At 46.4% G+C, this 19,780-nt stretch overlaps 1 protein-coding gene across 1 annotated transcript in view; it reads right to left on the bottom strand.

Moving 5' to 3' along the window:
- Positions 1-1,081: 1,081 nt before the first annotated feature.
- Positions 1,082-19,780, bottom strand: part of LOC309369813 (cytochrome P450 2J5-like) — a 28,936-nt gene continuing 10,237 nt past the window's right edge. The window contains exons 6-9 of the mRNA XM_081911153.1: positions 16,203-16,344; positions 3,732-3,919; positions 2,498-2,639; positions 1,082-1,304 (exon numbers count right to left, since the gene is read on the bottom strand). Coding sequence (XP_081767279.1) covers positions 1,111-1,304; positions 2,498-2,639; positions 3,732-3,919; positions 16,203-16,344 — 666 coding nt within the window. The 3' untranslated portion in view covers positions 1,082-1,110. The remainder of the gene's footprint in view (positions 1,305-2,497; positions 2,640-3,731; positions 3,920-16,202; positions 16,345-19,780) is intronic.

Below are 19,780 nucleotides of genomic sequence, written 5' to 3'. Positions count from 1 at the left end.
GGTTTTCTCTTACGGAACAGCAGGCAGTAAACTTCCAATTTACCTGCCAAAGATTCTCCCATTGGAACATCTCAGTGGTATGGCCATGGTCTTGACCCCACTTAATCATGGCCGATTTAACCTCCTCCTCCTTGACTTCCCAGTCAAGGAGGAGTCAGTAGCCCTTAGAAAGTGTTTTGGTATTGGAGTTAATGACACAAGATCACAGTTCTTTGCAGCGGATGTCAACACTGACAACTTCAAATTCATATTATACTCCAGGGTAGAGAATCCCAAAATCTTGCTCAAGCAGAACCAGAATGATTTTTACCCTAACCCTCCCCCCCAAAAAAACCAAGCAACCCAATAGCTTCCCAAACAATCATTTAAAAAGGTTTATCTAAATCTCTGAGCATAGACAGAGTGCACTGAGTGAAAATGGAATTGAAAACACCATGTTTGCCCCGGGCATTCTATGTATGCTCTAGTGCCCACCCTCAAATCTGGCTTGCATAAAACTTGGTTGTGCCTTACAGTCACACACCTGTAGGTAGAGGAGTCATGGTTACAGAGATCTCATTTTAGGTGTGCAGACAAAATTTGGGAGTGGCTTCCCTTCGGACCAATACATCATTTCTGCAGCATTAAACTATGGAATTTGCTTCCAGAAGATGTAGTGATTCCAATCAACTTGGATAACTCAGAAAGAGAATCAGATAGGTTCATGGAGGGTAAAGCTATCAATGGGTACAAACCACAAGGGCTGTGTTCTGCCTACGCTGTGGCTATGGATATTACTTTCTGGAAATTGCAAGTGAGGAGAGTGCTATTGCATTCAGTTTCCTGTTTGGAGGCTTCCCATAGGCATCTGGAGGACTAGACGGGGGCATTTCTTGCCTGGTCCAGCAGAGTTCCTCTTATGCTTTTCTACTCTTATTAAGCAACGGCAAAAATAAATGTGCAAGCAACTGACACCTTCACATGGCCAACAGCATGCTGCCATCCAGTTTGAATATTATGAGATGGGTTTTACACTAAAAGGGAAAAAGTGTCTATTTTAAGCAATGACAGAAGTTTGAGTAAAGTAGGACTAGAGGGACACTGAGAGGAAAATGGTGCTTTTAAACAAAATCAGAGGTTTGCATTGCCACGGGGAATAGCACAGAGTTTGTAAGGATGGGGATGTGTTGTAGCCCCAAGTAAAGGCTCTTGATTGAGTTCTTTCACTCCTTCTGGCAGCTGGAAGCTGAATTTTCTCAACAGGCTGGTCAGGAAAATGAAGATTTCGATCTTTGCCAGCTGCATTCCCAAACAAATGCGAGCTCCTGAAGAGGAGACATGGGAAAGTCAGCAACTGAGTAATAATTTACATTTCATTGTCAATTATTTTGCAGCTATAAAACTCCTAGAGCCTTCAGTTGCAAGGACTGAGACACAGCCTCTGCCTGAGACCTTGCAGAACCCCTGGCAGTCAGAGGAGAAACCACACAACTCAGGCCAAGTGTGTGTGTGTGTGTGTGTGTGTGTGTGTGTGTGTGTGTGTGTGCTGTAAAAATGCTTTAAAATGTTTTAATATATATATGGAATTTGCCATTAGCTCATCAGCACCATAGAGTTCACATTTGTATAATGCACTTGAAAAGCAATTAAAATGTTATATTTTCAGCTGTGTTGCTGAGTCCTCAGTATAAGAACACTTGTTTTCTTTCAGAAAAAGGGGGGGGGACTCACTACCTCTAAGGTGCCTATATTAGCCATGTTAATTTGCTTTTCAACTGTTTCATCAAAGAAGTCTTAGAATACTAAATGATTCCATGTGTAGTATGAGAATGATTATACTATGAAATCCAACACTAACAATTAGATCCAATGTATATCAACCCAGAAGTAAATCCCCATTATTTCAGGAGGGAGTTCTCTGAGAAGTGCACATAGGAATGCTGTCTAAACTTTCTAAAATTTTATTTTTTAAAAAAAAATCTATACCACCCACTCATAAAATAAAGGTGGTGTACAACACTATCTACAAATACAATAGGGCATAAGTGTGGGATAAGCATGTTGGTTATATGAGGCTGGTTAAGTCTAATCAAAGCATGACGTGAATACGAGTATAGAGTAAGTTGTCTTGCCAGGCTTACCTCACCTTACAAAATGCCCAGATTCTGACACATAGGGGACAAAAATATTCATTTGTTCTTTAAAAATTGAAACATGACAGGGAGCAGCAGCATCCTGGTCCTGGCAGTGTTGCCTCTCTCAGCGACAGGGCAAGGGAGTAGCTAGTTTGCAGAGGTCCAGACTGTCAGTGATGGAGGCCCCATAGGTGAATATCTGCCTACCCAAGATATCCCCTAAACTTTTCATTGCCTTCCCCCATCCTGCCGACCATCAGAGCCACTCCTCCCAGAAGTACACTACTTCTCCTCTAGCCCCTTGCTGCTCTTGATATCATTTCCTGGAAGTGCTGAACAAGCACAGCTACAATTCACAACATAGCTTGAACCTCTGCATTTACCTGCACCAAATGGCAGATATTCTTCTCTGTCCACAAATTGTCCATTTTTGTCCAAAAAATGATTTGGGTTGAACTCTGCAGGTGTATCCCATCGTGTTGGATCAAGAAGAACAGAGCGCAGATCAGGAAAAATACCTGTCCCCTGCAAACAAGAAACAATTGAATCAGAATGCTCTCAGATAGATACATTTCTTGGGCTCCATGATTACTGCAGATGGTGACAGGAGTCACAAAATTAAAAGATGCCTGCTTCTTGGGAGAAAAGCAATGACAAACCTAGACAGCATCTTAAAAAGCAGAGACATCACCTTGCCAACAAAGGTCCGTATAGTTCAAGCTATGAACTATATGGTTCATAGCTTGAACTATACACTACTGGTTTTCCCAGTAGTGATGTATGGAAGTGAGAGCTGGACCATAAAGAAGGCTGATCGCCGAAGAATGGATACTTTTGAATTCTGGTGCTGGAGGGGACTCTTGAGAGTCCCATGGACTGCAAGAAGATCAAACCTATCCATTCTGAAGGAAATCAGCCCTGAGTGCTCACTGGAAGGACAGATCCTGAAGCTGAGGCTCCAATACTTTGGCCACCTCATGAGAAGAGAAGACTCCTTGGAAAAGGCCCTGATGCTGGGAAAGATGGAGGGCACAAGGAGAAGGGGACGACAGAGGACGAGATGGTTGGACAGTGTTCTCGAAGCTACCAGCATGAGTTTGACGAAACTGCAGGAGGCAGTGGAAAACAGGAGTGCCTGGCATGCTCTGGTCCATGGGGTGACTAAGAGTCAGACATGACTAAATGACTAAACAACAACAACAAATCCCAGAACTACATTTTTCAGAGTTCAGACTGAATCCAAACTTGGGGCTTTATGTGTGTGTGTCTGTGTGTGTGTGTGTCTGTGTGTCTCTGTACACATTTACCAGTAGCCATATTCACTCCACCTTCCCCCCTTAAAAAATATTTCTGTACAGACAGTAATACAGGGTGCCCCCCCCTTTTAAAAGGAAAGCTCACAGCCAGGCTGAGACTTCTGGCCACTGCATGTTCCTTCCCTGCCCCACATGCCCGATGTCTGCAGGTGGAGCTCCTGCTCTTGTTTGTCTTTCTTGCCCTTCAAGTTTTAGACTACACAGAAAGTTTCTGCATGGCTGCCTGCATCTCTCAGTATGCAACCTTCTGCTGCTCTTTGCTCTTGGGATACGTAAGTGCAGTCATCTCAATCTTCTGTACCTTGGGAATGAGAAAACCATGAATCTTCACATCCTTTGTGCATTGCCTGTTAACCCCAAAAAGAAAGGCATATTTAAAGCGCTGCATTTCATGAATCACAGCATTGGTGTAGGGCAGTTTCTTCTTATCTTGATAGCTGATTGAGTGAGCAGAACCTATGACATCTTCTATCTCCTTGTGGACTTTATCTGAAGAGAATGATGGAAACATAAGATTTATTTTGAATATTGCATTTTTTAAAAGATGGACATTTATTTCCCACGAATTTCTTGCATAGATTTTGTGAATGAGTCCCCGTTTCTTACATTTATAGCCCACCTTTTCCTCCAAGGAGCTCATGCAAATGTACATGGTTCTTCCCCACTCTAGATCCCAGGGGTGAAAAAAGGGAAAGTGAATCTCCTCTCAGCTGTTTCCGGTTACTAGAGCTGGCTGAAGGGCTATGATCCAAGGCTGTCTGTTTTACACTTAAAAACAAACAAACATATCCTCCAACCCACAATATTTCCTACTTTGTTTCACTAAATCTCCTTTCCTCGCCTGATCTCAGTCTTGCAGTGGAGCATGAAGATGCAGAGATGAGGCTCAGGCAATTATTTCACAACAGGGGCAATGGTGATGTCTGCTGGGGACCTCTTGGCCAGCCCTTTGCATGCCGAATAATGGTGAATTTCTCAAAGAGAAAATCACCCACTTATCTAAGAAGATGAAAAGGTGGGTTATACTGGCTATGTGTTAAACTGACATTTATATTTTAAAAGATTCCAGAGTCCCAAACAAAATGTTGGGAGGGAGGGAGGGAGTCCACCAGAACTCTTCCAGGCTGGGTGTTATGCAAAGCAGCACCAAGGATAGACAGGGTGGGCGAGAAGAAAAATGGTGGCTTCTTATTGAAGTCATAATCTGTGCATTGATCAATATTTCATATTTGTTGCAGGGTTGTAGAAGGGGCATGGCTTGGGGGTTGTCATGAAAGGAGCCTGGACGTTTGGATTGACCACTACACCCCTGGCAAAAGCAATTAACCTCTTTATGCATCTTTCTCTTCCTTCCTTCCTTTGACCATGCTGCTTGCCAAGCTGCAAATTGTCTTCCCTACTCCTTTTTCTACTCCTTTCCTCGCTCTCCTCATTCAAATCCCTCCTCACGGAATAAAATGGTATAAAATTGGAAAGCAGTAATGTATGTGTGTAAACATGGGGCAGAAACAAAGGAGCAAGGAGCAGGTCTGAGGAAAGGAGAGGAGACCTGTCACCAATGTCCCATGCTCTTCCCTTGAAATCCTTGTACAGTGGTAGCTCGGGTTACATACGCTCCAGGTTACATATGCTTCAGGTTACAGACTCCGCTAACCCAGAAATATTACCTCGGGTTAAGAACTTTGCTTCAGGATGAGATCAGAAATTGTGCAGTGGTGGTGCAGTGGTAGCAGGAGGCCCCATTAGCTAAAGTGGTGCTTCAGGTTAAGAACAGACCTCCGGAACGAATTAAGTACATAACCAGAGGTACGACTGTACACAGCATGAACATTGGTTTTAAGGAGGCCTTGCTTGCATGTATATATTTATTTAAAATGTATTTCTAAAATGCTTAATAATTTAAACATCTTTTAGCAGTGTACGTTATGCGAAATACAGAAACAGAACAAAACCACACATATGATTCACATATGGCAGAGGGAAGAGCATTCCACAACCCAGGAACTGAAGGGAGAAGGGAACGGTTAATCATTAATATTATCTACACATAGTAAATTCCAGCACTCTGCTAGGATGGCTACACAAGCTCAAACTCAAAAATGCAGTTATTTGCAAAGTCTAAATCAGACAGGTCAGGAGGCCGTTTCCTGTCTAACCAGCTATCTGAAACTGCTGATGTTAGCTACAGGTCAGAAGGTCGTTTCCTGCCTAGCCAGAAACTGCTGTCAACTAAAAACCACTAGCAAGATGTTTCCTGCTTTGCTTCTGCTTTAAGTAATGCAAGATAAGAAGAGATACAAGGGAATGCTTAGCTAGCAAAAGAAGACACGTGTACAAGGAGGTGGGAGGGGGTGCTTACTGAGCAGAGAAAATGCTTAACCAGCAGAGGAAGTGCTTAGCTAGCAGCCTTAGCCAGCAAATATTGATATGCCCTAAAAGGGAATGAGTTGAAAACTTGCCAGCTGATTGGGGAAGGTTTGGGGAGGTCTGGGAGGTGGGTAAATACTCTCAAAGTATAAGAAGGCTTGCAAATGCGTATTGCTTTACAGTCAGATTTCAGAAACTATATTCTGCTGGCTGTCTCTGTGCACAGATTTGCAATAAAACTCTTTTCTCCAAAGAAGAAACTTTCCTGGAATTTTTTTATTCTCTTCTCGGTCCTGGGGACGCGGGTAAGCAATTCTCTGGCAAGGTAAAGGGCCTAAGCCTACAGCTTGGTGCGTTGGCCGGGAATCTTTGCCCCACCCCAGAGGGCCGGGGAGGGCCAGGCTCGACCTCGGTGAACAGCTCGGATTGGCGTTTTGCAGGCTCCAAGCGCGCACCCTGCCAATTCGTGGGGGGAACCAGCCACACCGCTCCGGAGTGGAGACACAGGTCGAGGGAGAAAAGAGAACTGGCCAGAAGGGGTCTGCAGCGGAAGCAAGGTAAGCCCAAGGGAAAGGGCAGGAAAGCCCAAGGGAAAGGGCAGGAGGCTTGATCTACCTCCCCTGGTTGTGGCAGGGTGTCACAGGCAATAAGGGCCACCAGGAATAAGGGGATTGGTTGTGCAGCAGCTTGCCAGCCACCAGGAATAAGGGGACTGGTTTTTGGAACAGAAGAAGGAGGGGAAATTATATTGATGTGATTTGTATGTGGTGTGTTGCATGTCAGATGCTCCGGTGATTGAATTGTCAAGTGTGGGCCGGGGTATTAGTGCCCCTTGGCCGAGCGATTGCAGGGTTGTGCGTTTTCTGCCAGGGCGACCTCGTGCAGGCCACAATCTGTATTATTTGGTGTGTGAAAGAATTTATAACCCGGTTAGGAGCGGAGCATCTGAGAGAAAAAAAGAAGAGAGGAAAAAAAATGGGGTCTGGGGCAAGCCAATGTAGTCCCCTGGAATGCTTTTTAAACAATTGGAAAGCCGCCACAAAAAGTTATGACTGGGGAATTAAATTAAGAAGACAGAGAATGAGGACATTGTGTGAAGTTGACTGGCCCGCACAAACTAATTGGCCGTCAGGAGGAAGCTTTGATTTGCAACTAATCAGTCCATTATATCAGAACATATTGAATGCCCACCCCGACCAAATCCCTTACATTTCTACTTGGAAAACCAATGTAGAAAAGAACCCACCATGGTTGAAAGCCTGCCAAGGCGACGCCCCACAAAGTACAGTTTGTGCAGTTCGACCGGCAGGGAAGTCAGAAAAGCCCCCAGTGATACCAGATCCAGAAGATGAGGAGGGGGAAGTCATCAAACCACCGCCACCCTATGCTCCACCAACTGCCCCTCTGGCAAATCCCCCAGGCCCAGGTCTCCAGGCACCGGGAGGAGCCGGTCCCCAGGCCCAAGCAAGCCCTGCACCAAGTCTAGAAAAAAGGGACAGCAACTTGTTAATGAATGATGAGTTAGAGGAAAAGAAGGAGGAAGAAGATGATGAGGAATTTATAGAGGAGTTGATAAGATGGACTGAGAAGAATATGAGGTGGACCACGGAACAGGAGGAACGCATTACGGCATACGTAAGCCCCTATGCGGAAAAATTGGATGTGAGTCCCTTGTTAGTTGAGGCAGCAGAATGCTGCACCCCTGACAAGAGAAAGAGATGGCAACGTAAGTGGGGACAGGCAGCGAAGAAAGTTATGTCTCATAGACAGTATGAGAAAACCAGGAGGGATCAGGCAGCCGGAGTACTACCCCTCCGAAGGGTTTATGACCCACCGGGACCTCCAGGAGCTAATGGGGCAGCAGCAGAACGGACCTACACGGTCCAGCATATACCCTTTTCGAGTGCAGATGTCTGTAATTGGAGAAATCAAAATCCTTCATTTGAGGAAAACCCAGCGAAAATCATAAAGCTGTTTGAAGGGATTTTTAAAACTTATAATCCCACCTTTGATGATGTGCAGTATTTAATGGATGCGCTGCTAACCACAGAAGAGACTAGGCGCATCCATGCTGAAGCCCGAGCACACATGAGAGCGCAGGGAGTGCAGGATCCAGCTATCGCAGCAGGGTACCCTGAAAACACCCCGAATTGGGATTATCAAACTACTGGTGGCCAGAACATCCTCACTACCTACCGCCAGAATGTATTAAATGGAATGAGAAGGGCAGCCAGGAAACCCACCAACTTTGTAAAGGTTAGAGAGGTAGTGCAGGGAAATGAAGAGGCCCCAGGAGCATATTTAGAACGCCTGAAGGAAGCTTACCGCCAGTATACTCCTGTGGACCCAGATGAGGCTGCCAACGCCCCTATCTTAAAAGCTGCCTTTGTAGCGCAAGCGGCAGCCGATGTCCGTCGAAAGATTCAAAAAAACGAGGGGTTCATGGGCCACACCCTAGAGTGGATGTTAGAACTGGCTCAAACCACCTATAATCAGAGGGAGGAAGAGGCGCAGAAGAAAAAGGAGAAGTATCAAGCAAAGAAGTTGATGGCGCTACAGGCTACCGCACCCACCCCTCAGGGAAGAGGAAGTGCCCGGGGAGGAGGACAAGGCCGTCTGGGAAGGAACCAGTGCGCCATCTGCCGGCAGGAAGGGCACTGGAAAAGAGAATGCCCACAGGCTCACTCAGGTGGAAGAGGAAGAGGAGAGCGAATCCCAGGCCCAATCCCCGAGGGACCTGGACAGGGACTGAGACCCTGGACATCGGCAAATGCAGGCAGGGGTAGAGGACGTGGACAAGGGCCTCCCTGGCACCCTCCAGCCCAGAGACAACCCGGCGCAATGAGCCTGAGAGAAGAGGAAGAATATTAGGACAGACCGGGCCCAGCTGATTTAGGTTCCCGTGAGCCCATGGTCAAAATACAAACAGGGAACCGAACCATCCCCTTCATGGTTGACACAGGAGCCGCCCACTCTGTTTTGCCAGTACCAGTGTCCAAGCCCACCAAGCAAACAATTAACATAATAGGAGCTACAGGCAAATCACAAAGAGCCCCATTCCTGCAATCTGTTGTCTGTCGCCTGGGTGGCCAAGTGGTCCAACACAAGTTTTTGTATATACCAGAGTGCCCTATCCCATTATTGGGCCGAGACCTGCTATCAAAGTTGCAAGCCCAGATCTCCTTCCAACCAACAGGGGAAGTGGCAATGACCACAGGGCCGGCAGGGGAGTTCTCCTTAGAGGTACCCTTGAGGGAACATTGGCGCTTAATGATGGTAAAAGAAGAGGAGGGGATTATTCCAGAAGACCTCCTGCAAAAGGTTAACCCTGGTGTATGGGCAGAAGGCAACCCGCCCGGAATGGCAAAGAACATCCCACCTATAATAGTCAAGCCCAAACCGTTCGCCAACCCTGTGGCTGTGAACCAGTACCCTATCCCCCGGCGAGCTGCAGAAGGAGTATGGGTACATTTGGAACGGTTACTTCGCCATGGCATCCTGAGGCAGTGTCAATCTCAGTGGAACACCCCACTCTTGCCGGTGAAGAAGGAAGATAACTCGTATCGCCCGGTCCAAGACCTTAGATTAGTTAACCAAGCCGTGGAAACCCTCCACCCCAATGTGCCCAATCCTTACACGCTGTTGAGTCTAATCCCTCCCACCGCATGTTATTTCACAGTACTGGACTTGAAGGATGCATTCTTTTGTTGCCGTTTGGCAGAAGAAAGCCAACCCCTGTTTGCATTTCAATGGACAGATCCAGGAACAGGCACCAGGGTGCAATACACGTGGACAAGGCTTCCACAAGGCTTCAAGAATTCTCCAACCCTTTTTGGGGTTGCATTGGCCTCGGACCTGTCTAGCTTCCCCACCAGCCCACACAGGATTCTGTTGCAGTACGCAGATGACCTTCTTTTGGCCTGTTCAGACGAGGACACGTGTATGGAAGCCACCAAGGACTTGTTAAATCATCTGGCTGAAGCAGGATACCGAGTATCTAAGAAAAAGGCCCAAATATGCCAACCCATCGTAAAATACCTTGGATTTGATATATCCCATCAGCGACGGACCCTAAGGGAAGAAAGGAAGCAAGCCATCATCCAGATTCCAGAGCCAAAGAATCGCAGGGAACTTCGTGGTTTTTTGGGCTCGGCAGGATTCTGTAGAATATGGATACCAAACTACAGCACAATTGCCAAGCCTCTGCATGAATCAACCAGAGGAACTGAAAAGGACCCCTTTGTGTGGAAAGAAGAGCAACAACAGGCCTTCAAGGATCTGAAAAGGGCATTGCAGCAAGCACCAGCGCTGGGCATCCCAAATCCTGAAAAGCCTTTCTCCCTGTTTGTGGATGAAGACCAGGGAACAGCAAAGGGAGTGCTATGTCAAAAATTGGGAAGCTGGCAACAGCCCGTGGCATACCTATCTGAGCGCCTGACGCCTACAGAACAAGGCTTACCACCGTGCATGAGAGCAGTTGTGGCAGTAGCCACCCTATTGAACAAAGCAGACAAATTTACTTTTGGCCAAGACACTGTTTGTGTGACCCCGCATGCAGTCCCAGCTCTGCTTGACATGAAGGGCACCTATTTCCTCTCCCAAGCAAAAATGAGAAAGTGCCAGATGTTATTGTTGCACCCACGTTTGAAGTTCCAGGTCACCACCGCCCTCAACCCAGCTACCCTGTTGCCGGTAGGAGAAGGTGAGGAGAAGACGCACGACTGCATTGAAGTAATGGACGAAGTATATTCCAGCAGGCCTGATCTCAAAGACGAAGCAGACCCCCACTGGCTTTCATGGTTTGTGGATGGAAGCAGCTTTGTCGAGGCTGGGCAGCGAAAAGCAGGCTATGCAGTGGTAGCCCTGGACGACCAGGTGGTCGAAGCAAAGTCACTCCCGCCTGGAACATCGGCCCAGCTGGCAGAACTAACTGCGCTTACCAGAGCCCTGAGCCTGGCAAAGGGACAGAAGATAAACATCTATACTGATTCTAAGTATGCATTCCTGACCTTACACGCCCATGGAGCCTTATGGAAAGAGAGAGGTTTGCTTACCTCCAGAGGAAACCAGGTGGCCCACCCACAAGCTTTGTTGAACCTTCTGGATGCTGTATGGGAGCCTGAAGCGGTAGCGGTTATCCATTGTTATGGACACACAACTGGACCAGGGGAAGTGGCCAGAGGAAATCGATTGGCAGACAAAGTGGCCAAGGAAGCAGCCCGGGAACTGGCCCCAGCTCCGATCATTGGAGCCCTGGTCCCAGAAGAGATTTTAAGCACCACTGACAAGCCAGCTTATACGAAGCAGGAAAGGGACACTGCAGATGCTCAGGAGCTGACATTGTCCAAAGAAGGATGGTACCTTACCCCTGATGACAGGATATGGATTCCAGAGTCCCTTTCTCGGCAGGTTACTCAGAGATACCATGATTCAACCCACATAGGACCAGATGCTACAACCAAGCAGCTGGAAAAGTGCTTCTACATAGCCCACCTCTACCAACTGGCAGCCCAGATCTCCAGGAAATGCCTGCTGTGTCAAAAGAATAATCCCAGGACCGGACCACTGGCTCCCCCAGGGATTCAGCACAGTGGAACGGCACCTATGGAAGATCTTGTCGTGGACTTTACTGAATTACCCCGTTGTGGACTGTACCGCTACCTGCTGGTGGCAGTGTGCACCTACACCGGGTGGGTCGAAGCATGGCCCACCAAGACTGAAAAGGCACTTGAAGTAACCAGGTGCCTGCTTAGGGAAATCATCCCTCGCTATGGATTGCCAAGGTCCATAGGATCTGATAATGGACCAGCATTTGTTCATGCAGTCCTACAGGGACTGGCAAAAGCGCTCCAGATCAACTGGAAGCTGCATACTGCTTATAGACCCCAGAGTTCTGGAAAAGTAGAGAGAATGAACAGAACTCTAAAGAATCAGCTGTCCAAGCTGACGCAGGAGACCGGGTCTAATTGGGTGGCCATGTTGCCCTTAGCATTGCTTAGGGTCCGCAGTCTCCCTTCAAAGCGGACCCACTTGTCACCATTTGAGGTTTTGTTTGGGAGACCAGTCCCATATGTTAGAATGTTAACTCCATATGCTAGCCAAGATATGCAATTGAATAACTATGTGCAGTCACTCTCCCAAGTTCTCTCCTGTTTCCACAGGTGGACCCAGGCTCGCACCCCATGTGTGTTAACTGAACCGCTTCATCAGTTCGAGCCAGGTGACGAAGTGTGGGTGAAAGACTGGCAGCGAGCTCCCCTACAGCCTTGTTGGAGGGGACCATACACTGTGCTACTTTCTACACCTACTGCTGTGAAGGTTGCTGGCATCACCCCGTGGGTCCACCATACTCGAGTGAAGAAAGCCATCTCAGATTGGACAGTAACACCAGATCCAGAGAACTCCCTTCGGCTGACCATCTCCAGACGCCTGGCAGACGACCGCTCTGCTGATATCACACCGGAAGCTGATATCTCAACGCACAGCTGAAGAATTGGATGGGAGGGGCGCCCGCGGGCAGCGTCCCCAACTCCGTGCCGGGACTAACCCAGGAAGTTCACCAGGACATTTAATATTTCCGTAGGGACTTTCTCTTTTCTTTTTGTTATCTGCTCTATGTCCCACAGCCCTGACCCCACTGAGCCATACCGCATTTATTGGCCTGATGGCCTCTGCTACGACTGGTTCGTCTTGCCGGTGGTAAGAGATGGTGTGCTCTATGGCTATTGGAAACTGGGATTTGATGAGATTGCCGTTTTAAAACACCCCACTGCCCCGTTGTGGCTCCTCTCCCACACCACTGCCCAGCACGCGTGGATAGTGCTCATACGGGAAGTTGCAGAGACGGTCGAAATCTATCGAGTTCTAGACCGCTCTTGCTGCTGTGGGAGGGTAGTCAACTGTTATATGGGAGGTAGAGCACTGTACCAACCTCATTTGATAGACCAGGTCCTACTCTTAATGCAGGCGATAGATGGGACGGAACCTATCTTAATGCAAGTATTGCAGGGGTGGGAGCCTTAACCAGGTGTGCATTGAAATTGCTAAACAAGTGGTTCAATCCACCCATCAGGGTTAGCAGAAAAGTTGACCCACGTAGTAGGAGCATCAGCTCACCAGTGGACTCTCATCCTTGAGGCTCAACAGGTAGTTAGGCACAAATATCAGTGAGCTCTTCAACCATGAGCACACCCCCTGAATATTGGTGGGAGGAACCATGGAAGGATTGGGGTTGGTGGATAGGGGTTATCTCAACCGCTCTTGTCATATGGATGTGTGTTTTCTTTTGCTGGCATGAGCGTCACCGATTTTGTGGGAGGGAACAACCAGCCCCCATCCCCTTGACCCTTCTGGTACTCGCCCTATTTGGGTTGGGTCTGGGAGATGACTCACATATACGGAAAACCGGCCGGTCAGAGCCCTATCATCAGATTTGGAGTAATAATACCTATGTTAGAGATATAGATCGTTTCTCTTCTATGCTTAATCTTTCTGAATGTTGGGTTTGTATGCATATCCCTCCTCAATTTAAGAAGCCTGGCATACTACTGCATAGTATTCCAATAAATGAGTCATTTAGAATTAGTAATCTTATGTCAGATGGTCGCACCTATTCACCCCCAGTGTTTCTGTCACTCATGGAACAGGCACCTCGTTGTCTCCGTTTCAATCATAACAGCAGCAATTTTTTAGGTCACTATCCATATTGCAATTGGACTTATGAGTATATTAATGGATCTTCCTGCTTCCAAAAAGGTACTTCCATTTATGATGCTATGTGTGTCGATTTTTATACTTGGTTTACCTGGATGACGGCGCGCAGCAGATCTAACTGCCTGCTCCAGTCTGATTTGTGGTTGCTCTGCGGCACAAGAGCCTACAAAGAAATCCCCTCTGCCTTTTCTGGAACCTGTACTTTAGGAGTAGTCGTACCCCTGGTGTATAAGATGGATAAGCTCCCAACAGTCCGTCTGCGTAACAAAAGGGACGCGAAATCACCTATTAACCAGTATACCGGCACAGCCATCTCTAGGTCCCTTCTACCCCCTTTGGGTGTAGCCATGAATTACCAGGATCTGCATAGGTTGGCAAACTGGACCGAGGCTTTGTTTAACTCCACCATCTCGGCCTTAAAAGCAATTAATAAGGAAATGTCAGAGATAAGGGAGGTAGTCCTTCAAAATCGTTACGCTTTGGATGTAGTCCTTGCCTCTAAGGGCGGAGTTTGTGCCTTAATTCATTCCCATTGCTGCATGTACATTTCAGACCAGTCAGCAAATATTTCAGCCACCATCAACCACATGGAAACAATGATAGCTGAAAACCCGCTGAAAGCCACAGGGAGTGATGCATGGGGTTGGATGTATTCCTGGCTCCCTGATGGCAGTTGGCTCAGGAATGTTATAGTATTATTAGCAGGACCGCTATTAATCCTTTTGCTTCTTTGCCTCTGTATCCCCTGCTTATTGCAATGCTTGCAGCAAATGATGCAAAGACTCCTGTCACGGAAGCTAGGACCCACAGTCATCGCTGTGATGAGGGAGTATAGGCCCATACCCCAGAACGAACCTAAATATTAGGTTGTTCAGAAGAAGAGGAGGGAGTGAAGGGAGAAGGGAACGGTTAATCATTAATATTATCTACACATAGTAAATTCCAGCACTCTGCTAGGATGGCTACACAAGCTCAAACTCAAAAATGCAGTTATTTGCAAAGTCTAAATCAGACAGGTCAGGAGGCCGTTTCCTGTCTAACCAGCTATCTGAAACTGCTGATGTTAGCTACAGGTCAGAAGGTCGTTTCCTGCCTAGCCAGAAACTGCTGTCAACTAAAAACCACTAGCAAGATGTTTCCTGCTTTGCTTCTGCTTTAAGTAATGCAAGATAAGAAGAGATACAAGGGAATGCTTAGCTAGCAAAAGAAGACACGTGTACAAGGAGGTGGGAGGGGGTGCTTACTGAGCAGAGAAAATGCTTAACCAGCAGAGGAAGTGCTTAGCTAGCAGCCTTAGCCAGCAAATATTGATATGCCCTAAAAGGGAATGAGTTGAAAACTTGCCAGCTGATTGGGGAAGGTTTGGGGAGGTCTGGGAGGTGGGTAAATACTCTCAAAGTATAAGAAGGCTTGCAAATGCGTATTGCTTTACAGTCAGATTTCAGAAACTATATTCTGCTGGCTGTCTCTGTGCACAGATTTGCAATAAAACTCTTTTCTCCAAAGAAGAAACTTTCCTGGAATTTTTTTATTCTCTTCTCGGTCCTGGGGACGCGGGTAAGCAATTCTCTGGCAAGGTAAAGGGCCTAAGCCTACAGAACAAGAATAGAAATGCTCATTTTTGGGACACCACTTGATTGCATTCTGTAATAAGTGTAAGTGACCTTACAGAATCTCATTCTGTTAACCTAGTCCCAAGTTGTTCACGGCTTAATAGCTTAAGAATAAGACCTTGAACATGGCCTGGTAGCTCATCAGCTACCTCAGCAGAGGTGTGTTATTCATTCAACAACCTGGCCAAAGCATTCTACACCAGCTGCATATTCCAGACCAGTCCCAGGGCAAGCACTTTAACTGTGCAACAAAAAGTCCTTATGCTGATGGAACAAGTGCATTGAATATTGCCCTTTATAAACTGCTGAATCAAAAATAAAATCTCTAAGATGTATGCATCGAACATGACATAATTATTAATAATATAGAGATTAATTCAACAGGATTCAGAGACAAGATTATGTAACTGAATTATGTGCCCATATAGGTTGCTGAAATGAAACGTTTTAACCAGCATCTAAAACCATAATACAAAGTTGCTTGCTTAATGTTTGCCTATGGACAGTGTGGAAAGGGCCTATCGACCAGAGCCAGGGCCTTTTTGGCCCTGGCCCCAGTCTGGTGGAACGCACTGTCACAAGAGACCAGGGCCCTGCGGGACTTGACATCTTTCCGCAGGGCCTGCAAGACAGAGCTGTTCCGCAGGGCCTTTGGTCGGGGCACAGTCTGACCTGACCCCCCTCCTTTTACAAGACTCTGCATATAAGTGCCCTCTCTATCTCTTCTCACCGGCTTCTACAAATAGTACAAATAGCCTGGTGAGTACTTAAGGTTCCCAACCCTATAGTTATAATTTGTGGGTAGCCATCTGAGTTTTTTAATTTTAATCCGATTTTAAGCTTTATTTCAGTTGATTGCTGAATTTATGTTTTAATGTATTATATATTTTGATGTTAGCCGCACTGAGCCTGGTTCTGGCCGGGGAGGGCGGGATATAAATAAAAAATTATTATTGTTGTTGTTGTTGTTGTTATTATTATTATTTCCTTAGATGCATATGAAACCTGTAAAGAATTACAGTCCACCCTAGTGATCAAGAGAAGCCCTCGCTCCCCTTGCACCGGTCTCTCTCTCTCACCTTGGATATCTGGATGACTTGCCAGGAGAAGAAGTGCCCATTTCAGAGAACAGCTGGTTGTGTCCGACCCTGCTGCAAAGAGCTCAGAAATACACTGAATCAAGTTTTCTTCATCATAGGTGGACTCTGGGATGTTTTTGCTCTGATATAGAAAGCGGGGAAGGTGACATATCATTTACATGCACTACAATCTATCCTTCAGCACTTACTTTATCTTCTTTACTCCACTTATTACCATACCACCCACACATGCTTGTTGTGGAGCAGGGCATCCCATTACACTGCCTGCTGCAAAATGGGACAATGCCACCACTACTGCCTTCAATACCTGGGTTGCATGGCAGTGCCCACAAAGTTTCAATGAAAACAGGAGGCCCAGTTGAGATCTTGTGAGGTTTCAGGGAAATCTCTCTGGAATCTGCCACCACTGCCATCATCGCTTCTCCATCAGTGGTGGGCTAGGTGGGGTATTCACAGGACTAGAGATGACATGTGTACACAACAGTAGCTGCCAGTGCTGCGTTTGCGGATCTGTGCAGTAATAATCCAACACCGGCATGTTGCAAAGGAGCCAATGGAATCTCTCTGGCAGCAGATATTCAAAATGTGCATTTGTTGTTGTTGTTGTTTAGTCGTTTAGTCGTGTCCGACTCTTCGTGACCCCATGGACCAGAGAACGCCAGGCACCTCTGTCCTCTACTGCCTCCCGCAGTTTGGTCAAACTCATGCTGGTAGCCTCGAAAACACTATCCAACCATCTCGTCCTTTGTCGCCCCCTTCTCCTTGTGCCCTCCATCTTTCCCAACATCAGGGTCTTCTCCAGGGAGTCTTCTCTTCTCATGAGGTGGCCAAAGTACTGGAGCCTCAGCTTCACAATCTGTCCTTCCAGTGAGCACTCAGGGTTGATTTCCTTCAGTATGGAGAGGTTTGATCTTCTTGCAGTCCATGGGACTCTCAAGAGTCTCCTCCAGCACCATAATTCAAAAGCATCAATTCTTCGGCGATCAGCCTTCTTTATGGTCCAGCTCTCACTTCCATACATCACTACTGGGAAAACCATAGCTTTAACTATACGAACCTTTGTTGGCAAGGTGATGTCTCTACTTCTCAAGATGCTGTCTAGGCCTGTCATTGCCCTTCTGCCAAGAAGCAGGCGTCTTTTAATTTCGTGGCTGCTGTCACCATCTGCAGTGATCATTGAGCCCAAGAAAGTAAAATCTCTCACTACCTCCATTTCTTCCCCTTCTATTTGCCAGGAGGTGATGGGACCAGTGGCCATGATCTTCGTTTTTTTGATGTTGAGCTTCAGACCATATTTTGCGCTCTCCTCTTTCACCCTCATTAAAAGGTTCTTTAATTCCTCCTCACTTTCTGCCATCAAGGTTGTGTCATCTGCATATCTGAGGTTGTTGATATTTCTTCCAGCAGTCTTAATTCCGGCTAGGGATTCATCCAGCCCAGCCTTTCGCATGATGAATTCTGCATATAAGTTAAATAAGCAGGGAGACAAAATACAGCCTTGTCGTACTCCTTTCCCAATTTTGAACCAATCAGTTGTTCCATATCCAGTTCTAACTGTAGCTTCTTGTCCCACATAGAGATTTCTCAGGAGACAGATGAGGTGATCTGGCACTCCCATTTCTTTAAGAACTTGCCATAGTTTGCCGTGGTCGACACAGTCAAAGGCTTTTGCATAGTCAATGAAGCAGAAGTAGATGTCTTTCTGGAACTCTCTAGCTTTCTCCATAATCCAGCGCATGTTTGCAATTTGGTCTCTGGTTCCTCTGCCTCTTCTAAATCCAGCTTGCACTTCTGGGAGTTCTTGGTCCACATACTGCTTGAGCCTTCCTTGTAGAATTTTAAGCATAACCTTGCTAGCGTGTGAAATGAGTGCAATTGTGCGGTAGTTGGAGCATTCTTTGGCACTGCCCTTCTTTGGGATTGGGATGTAGACTGATCTTCTCCAATCTTCTGGCCACTGCTGAGTTTTCCAAACTTGCTGGCATATTGAGTGTAGCACCTTAACAGCATCATCTTTTAAAATTTTAAATAGTTCAGCTGGAATACCGTCACTTCCACTGGCCTTGTTATTTGCAGTGCTTTCTAAGGCCCATTTGACTTCACTTTCCAGGATGTCTGGCTCAAGGTCAGCAACCACACTACCTGGGGTATACGGGACATCCATTTCTTTCTGGTATAATTCCTCTGTGTATTCTTGCCACCTCTTCCTGATGTCTTCTGCTTCTGTTAGGTCCTTTCCACTTTTGTCCTTTATTATGGAAATCTTTGTACGAAATGTTCCTTTCATATCTCCAATTTTCTTGAACAGATCTCTGGTTCTTCCCATTCTATTGCTTTCCTCTATTTCTTTGCATTGCTCGTTTAAGAAGGTCTTCTTGTCTCTCCTTGCTATTCTTTGGAAATCTGCATTCAATTTCCTGTATCTTTCACCATCTCCCTCGCATTTTGCTTGCCTTCTCTCCCCCGCTATTTGTAAGGCCTCATTGGACAGCCACTTTGCTTTCTTGCATTTCCTTTTCATTGGGATGGTTTTCGTTGCTGCCTCCTGTATAATGTTACGAGCCTCCATCCATAGTTCTTCAGGCACTCTGTCCACCAAATCTAAATCCTTAAACCTGTTCCTCACTTCCACTGTGTATTCATAAGGGATTTGACTTAGATTGTATCTTACCGGCCCAGTGGTTTTTCCTACTTTCTTCAGTTTAAGCTTGAATTTTGCTATAAGAAGCTGATGATCTGAGCCACAGTCAGCTCCAGGTCTTGTTTTTGCTGACTGTATAGAGCTTCTCCATCTTTGGCTGCAGAGAATATAATCAATCTGATTTCGATGCTGCCCATCTGGTGATGTCCATGTGTAGAGTCGTCTCTTGTGTTGTTGGAAAAGCGTGTTTGTGATGACCAGCTTGTTCTCTTGACAGAACTCTATTAGCCTTTGCCCTGCTTCGTTTTGATCTCCAAGACCAAACTTGCCAGTTGTTCCTTTTATCTCTTGACTCCCTACTTTAGCATTCCAATCCCCTATGATGAGAAGAACATCCTTCTTTGGTGTCACTTCTATAAGGTGTTGTAAGTCTTCATAGAATTGGTCAATTTCAGTTTCTTCAGCACCAGTAGTTGGTGCATAAACTTGGATTACTGTGATGTTAAAAGGTCTGCCTTGGATTCGTATCGAGATCATTCTATCATTTTTGAGATTGCATCCCAGTACAGCCTTCGCCACTCTTTTGTTGACTATGAGGGCCACTCCATTTCTTTTACGGGTTTCTTGCCCACAGTAGTAGATATGATTGTCATCCGAACTGAATTCACCCATTCCCGTCCATTTTAGTTCACTGATGCCCAGGATGTCAATATTTATTCTTGCCATCTCATTTTTGACCACCTCCAACTTACCCAGGTTCATGGTTCTTACATTCCAGGTTCCTATGCAATATTTTTCTTTACAGCATTGGACTTTCCTTTCGCTTCCAGGCATATCCGCAACTGAGCGTCCTTTCGGCTTTGGCCCAGCCGCTTCATCAGCTCTGGATCTACTTGTACTTGCCCTCCGCTCTTCC

Source organism: Podarcis melisellensis (assembly GCF_964234715.1).
Source record: "Podarcis melisellensis genome assembly, chromosome: 5".
Taxonomy (NCBI): domain Eukaryota; kingdom Metazoa; phylum Chordata; class Lepidosauria; order Squamata; family Lacertidae; genus Podarcis; species Podarcis melisellensis.
Note: the sequence above shows the minus strand (reverse complement) of the source record. Positions and strands in the feature narration are given on the sequence as shown.